Consider the following 5,056-nt stretch of genomic DNA (forward strand, 5'->3'; position numbering starts at 1 on the left):
ATGGAGTCCTATAAGCTGATATTCGCTTTTATATTGAATATACAGTTGGTTATCAATGCAGTTCCATTGTCAAATGCTAAAAAAGCATGTCCCAGTCACGAATTAGTTCTAGGATCAAGAGCTCCACACGACCGACTTCTTCTGCAAAAATTTATATATGTACCAGCAAAACCATTTAGGACTCTTAAACACATTGAGACTATCCGTACTCCAAGTCGTGAGACAATAACTCGAGTTGAATTAATAGACCAAAAAATTGATGGGCGTGGGGCAAGTGTTCAATTAAACAAAGTAAGTGGTAATGGTCCGGCTTACAGAGATGTCAGCGTAAAGTTCAATAGTAAATTTAACCACGGAGTTCATTACAGCGTGCGATTGTATGGACATAAACCAGTTGCATTTCTTTTATCAAAACCGCATAATACGGCAATTAAGGCATGACATTTTGTTATTTTTTTAGAGTTTGTATGTATATTAATGTATGTATCTGTGAAACTGATTTTTAATAATAAAAAATTGTATTGCGCCAAAGTTTGTTTCATACTTATTTCTTCTACATCATTGCACGATAAGTGTACATATTTTTTACTGTTAATGCATGAATCACTTAATTTCTTTAGAGAGGTCAAACGTTTCTAGAGATAATTGCAAAAAAATTGAAAAATGCAAAATACAAAGCGTAATATAGTAAGGTCGTTTCTATTCGCGACTTCTAAACCAGAAAAGAAAAACAACTGTGATTTATTACTCTCTGCAGGTGTTCCATTATAATTTAAGATTAAAATTTATGCATACGCTACTGTATAACACAATTAATAGCAAACAAGCATGACTTATGACAGCTTCTTTAAATATTCCGGTATTGTTTAAATCTCCCGGAGGTTAGAAAAAATAATTTTACGATTTAGAAATTTTTAGAACTTTAAGACGAAAAGGGGAGTATATTAACAGATAAAGATAATACATGGAAAGGGGAAGAATTTAAAATGAAAAATTCACGTAGCGGCTGAAAACATCATTGACATATTTTTTATTTAAACCCGTAGAAATTTAATATGCATACACTGATACATTGCTCAAACCGTTCACCTCTCGATGTTTTTAATCAAATTTTGTAAACATTTTTGAGGCTCTAGACAAGGAGACATACATTTATTTCGAGTTACAATTATTTTTGCTAACTTAAATACTTTATTTAAAAATAAAAGTTTACCTATTGTGTATTTTAGGTTAAGAATAATTTTTTAAAAAGAAGCCTAGTAAGAAAGTGCATGGTCGAGTTCAGTTAGATATTTTGCATTAATGTTAAATTTAGACATTTCAAAACTAACTTTATGCAATTTGTACAAATTAAAAAAGGCTAAAAATATCTTGAAAATCTGTGGTGTAAGCCAAAAATGTAGGTCAGATTCACATTCACCATAAATATATGAAGATAGAAATGTAAATTATTTTAGACAAGAATTATCTTCTTTGAAATATAATTAATTTTTTATCAAATTTCAATTTTCGGCAAAAAATGTCAATATCTTGAACAAAAAACATTGGATTTAAATCTAGTGATTTTTTATTTAATAATATAACTAAAGTGTTTAAATAATTAATAATAATAATAATCGATAAGTGTTCGCATCATGTTCGCAGCTAATAATTCTGTTCGCAACGTGTAGTTGGTTCGCAATGATGCTTCTCTTTGAGATTTATTTTGACTCTTCAAAATTGCACAAAGACATGAAATTAATAATCAATAAAAATATTTTCTAAATAAAGGAGAAGCCACCACATTTTTGGCTTCCGATGTAAGTGTCAGTGGTTTCAGTGAAAATTATTGAATTTCTCAAATCTAGTACTATTACAATTTTTTAATTTTAAACATAAGTGAAATCTTTAACCTTTTTAGTTTATTATTTTAAAAAATCAGAATAATTTCAAATAATATAATAATTTTACGACTTCCCCATTCTTTTAAATTTCAAAACTATAAAATGAACCATTTTATATATCACTTAATCTGCTTTCAGGTTGAAAATCTTAACATTGCACTCGTATTTCAAACTGGAATTGTTTAAAATTAAACATATTTTAATTAAAAGCATTGAAAAAAGAATAATTTTCTATCGAAAGATTGAAAATGGTTTGGATTTATTTTTAAATCTTTCAAAACTGTATCGTTTGAAAATAATTGTAATTTGTCGTTGAAAAAATCATTGAACCTAATACTTGCTTATATGTATATTTAATTTTATCCCATAAGGCCAAGAATTGTATAGTTTTTAAATTACAATACTAAGCACAACATGAAAAAAATAAATTGTAAATTTGATTCCACAAAAATGGTGTAAAATAAAATTGAAAGCGTGCTTCACTTCTTATGTAAGGGCCATTCCATGGATATTTACACCCTAAACTTTTTTTGCCTGTAATATCTGTTTGTTAATTCTTTGTTAAAAAATATGTAATATGTATTATTTTATTTCAATATGATATGCAAAGTTTTCGAGAAATACATTTTTTTAAATTACCGTATAAAAAAGTGATCGTCTTAACTTTTTTGTAATTGAAAATGTATTTATAAAAAAAATTTGAAATATTTGATCTAATATGCGGTTGATCCCGAAATTCGAAATTAATTAAACTGAAAAATTACTCTATGGAATTTTCATAAACAAATTAGCCATTTTTATGAACAAATAGAAATTGCTGAAAAAGGATCGGTTTTTTTATGGATTAATATTCCTAACATATTCCAAAATACTTTGTAAAAATTTGAAAGAGGAGAAATGAATAGTTGTTGAATAATGAATATTTAACTGAAGCCGTTACACGCTTCAAGAGTGCGTGCTACCGCTCGTGCAATGTATGACAACTATTCATCAACATCTATTCATTTCTCCACTTTGAAATTTTTATAGTATATTCTGGAATTTATAATGCAGAACAAATTTAGGGAGTAAAGCTGCCGTGGAATCACCCATAAGCATATGAAATTAAACGATTTTAAAAGAAAACTTAAAATTGCATATTTTAAAAGAATTGAAGGCTGTAAATTAATTAATTTTGCAACTTAGGAGTGAGCCAATTTCAAATTTAGAGCATTTAAATTAAAAAATAATTGAATTTGGAATTGTTAAAAAATTGGAAAATATAAATGTATAGACATTAAAATTTTATAAACAAATATTTCAAAAAGCAAAAATTGGAAAAAAAATTAGAAGAAATATTAATAGCTGAATATTATTTTGGGAGTAACTTTACAAATTACGAAAGCCCTTTCTCTTACTTGGTTAAGAGTTAAACTACTTTCTCAAAAAATCAGTTTTTTGGTTAGGAATTCATCATTTTAGTTCGAAGTTGATCTGTTTGGTCCCAATATAATTTTTCGTATCAAGGACGTAAATAAGGCTATTTCGTCTATTGTGACTGCCGTCCGAGCGAAGCAATAATTGAATATTCTAATATTACGTCATGTTCGGTCGGTAATATCAAAATCTGTGAGGCTATATCACTTGGTGGACTCAAAAGCATTGTTTAAATAGGAGTTTGACTAAAATTAATCAATTTCGGCGAAGTTAAGTAAAAAATCGTGATATAACTTTGCCTTGAGGAAAAAAGCCATTTATTTTATTATTGTTGGCAATCTGGAAAATGTTCTAATAGGCTATCCATCACGAAAAAATATAATTTGCCGTAATTAAGGTTATAACCGCAATTGCCGGAGACTTATGTCATTATACTTTTCGATAATAAGTGATTTTAAGTAGTTTCATATCAAATAAATTTATGTCAAAGAGACTTTAAAGGATTTAAAAAAGACTTGAAGTGATCTTAGGGTTTCTCAAGAGATTTTTAAAGATTTCAAAAAACTTGAAAGGATTTTAAAAGAATGAAGAAAAATTGAACGACTTTGAAGGAATTTGAAAGATTTTCTTAAGGATCCGAAAAGGTTTAAGGATTTGCAAGAGATTTGATAAAATTTTAAGGCAGTTTAGGTAATTTCAAAGAATATCAAGCGAGTTTCTGATAGTTATTTAAAAAGATTTTAATGATTTTGAAGAGATTTCAAGGGATCTAATTTTTAAAATATTTTAAGGAATTTTAAAAAACTCGAAGGATTTTAATTAACTGTACTGAAGTTCGAAAATTGTAAATGATTTTAAGGAAGTTGAAGGAATTTCAAAAAAATTCGGAGTAGTTAAGGGATTTCAAAAAAAAACTTAAAGAATTTCTAAAAATTCAAGTGATTTTAAGGAATTTCTATAGGGATTTGACGGTATTTCATGATTTTTTAAAAAGGATTTAAAAATAATTCAAAAACATTTCAAGATTTACAATGAATTAAAAAAAAAATGTGAAGACAGTTTGAGTGATTTTCAAGACTTTAAAGCTATTTGAAAAGTTAAAAAAAGTTATTTAAAAATATTTTGATAAATTTTAAGAGAATTCAAGGGATTTAAAAAAATTCAATAATTTTAGGCTTTGCAAGAGATTTAAAGGAGTCTCCAAAAACTTAAGGATTTTGTTAGATTTTAATTAATTTCAGTCAATTATGAAATTTTTAAAATGTTGTCAAAGAAGTTGAATGAAGTTAAAAAAAATGCGGAGGACTTTCAGGATTTTTAAAAACTCAAGCGATTTTAAGGAATTACTAGGGACTTGGTGGAATCTTAAAGCTTCTTTTTAAAGGATTTAAAAATGATCAAAAATAGTTTTAAAAGATATAAAGATTTGCAAGAGATTTTATAAGATTTTACGACAGGTTTTAGTGATTTTAAAGAAAGTCGAGCAAGTTATTGAAAAGTTATTAAAGCAGATATAATGAATTTTAGGAGATTTCAAGGTATTTAAAAAAATTGATTGATTTAGGGATTTTCAAGAGATTTTAAGGAGCCTAAGAAATTTTAAAGGATTTTGGATTTAAAAGATTTGAATTAATTTTAGTCAATTTTACAATATTTTAAATTATTTCGGAGAAGTTGAAGTCAGTTCAAAAAAATTAGGAGGACTTTCAGGATTTTCAAGAAATTTTACAAGATTTCTAAGTATTCTAGTGATTTCA

At 26.8% G+C, this 5,056-nt stretch overlaps 1 protein-coding gene across 1 annotated transcript; it reads left to right on the top strand.

The window, feature by feature from the left end:
- Window positions 1-441, top strand: LOC117169906 (probable salivary secreted peptide). Its single transcript, XM_033356414.1, has one exon. The coding sequence runs from the start codon at window positions 1-3 to the stop codon at window positions 439-441; it is 441 nt and encodes a 146-aa protein (XP_033212305.1).
- The last annotated feature ends 4,615 nt before the right edge of the window (window positions 442-5,056 follow it).

The sequence above is a fragment of the Belonocnema kinseyi genome, chromosome 3 (assembly GCF_010883055.1).
Source record: "Belonocnema kinseyi isolate 2016_QV_RU_SX_M_011 chromosome 3, B_treatae_v1, whole genome shotgun sequence".
Lineage (NCBI taxonomy): Eukaryota > Metazoa > Arthropoda > Insecta > Hymenoptera > Cynipidae > Belonocnema > Belonocnema kinseyi.

Excerpts from the sequence above, each read along its gene's own strand:
- LOC117169906 (XM_033356414.1), top strand. The coding sequence starts at position 1 with ATGGAGTCCTATAAGCTGATATTCGCTTTTATATTGAATATACAGTTG.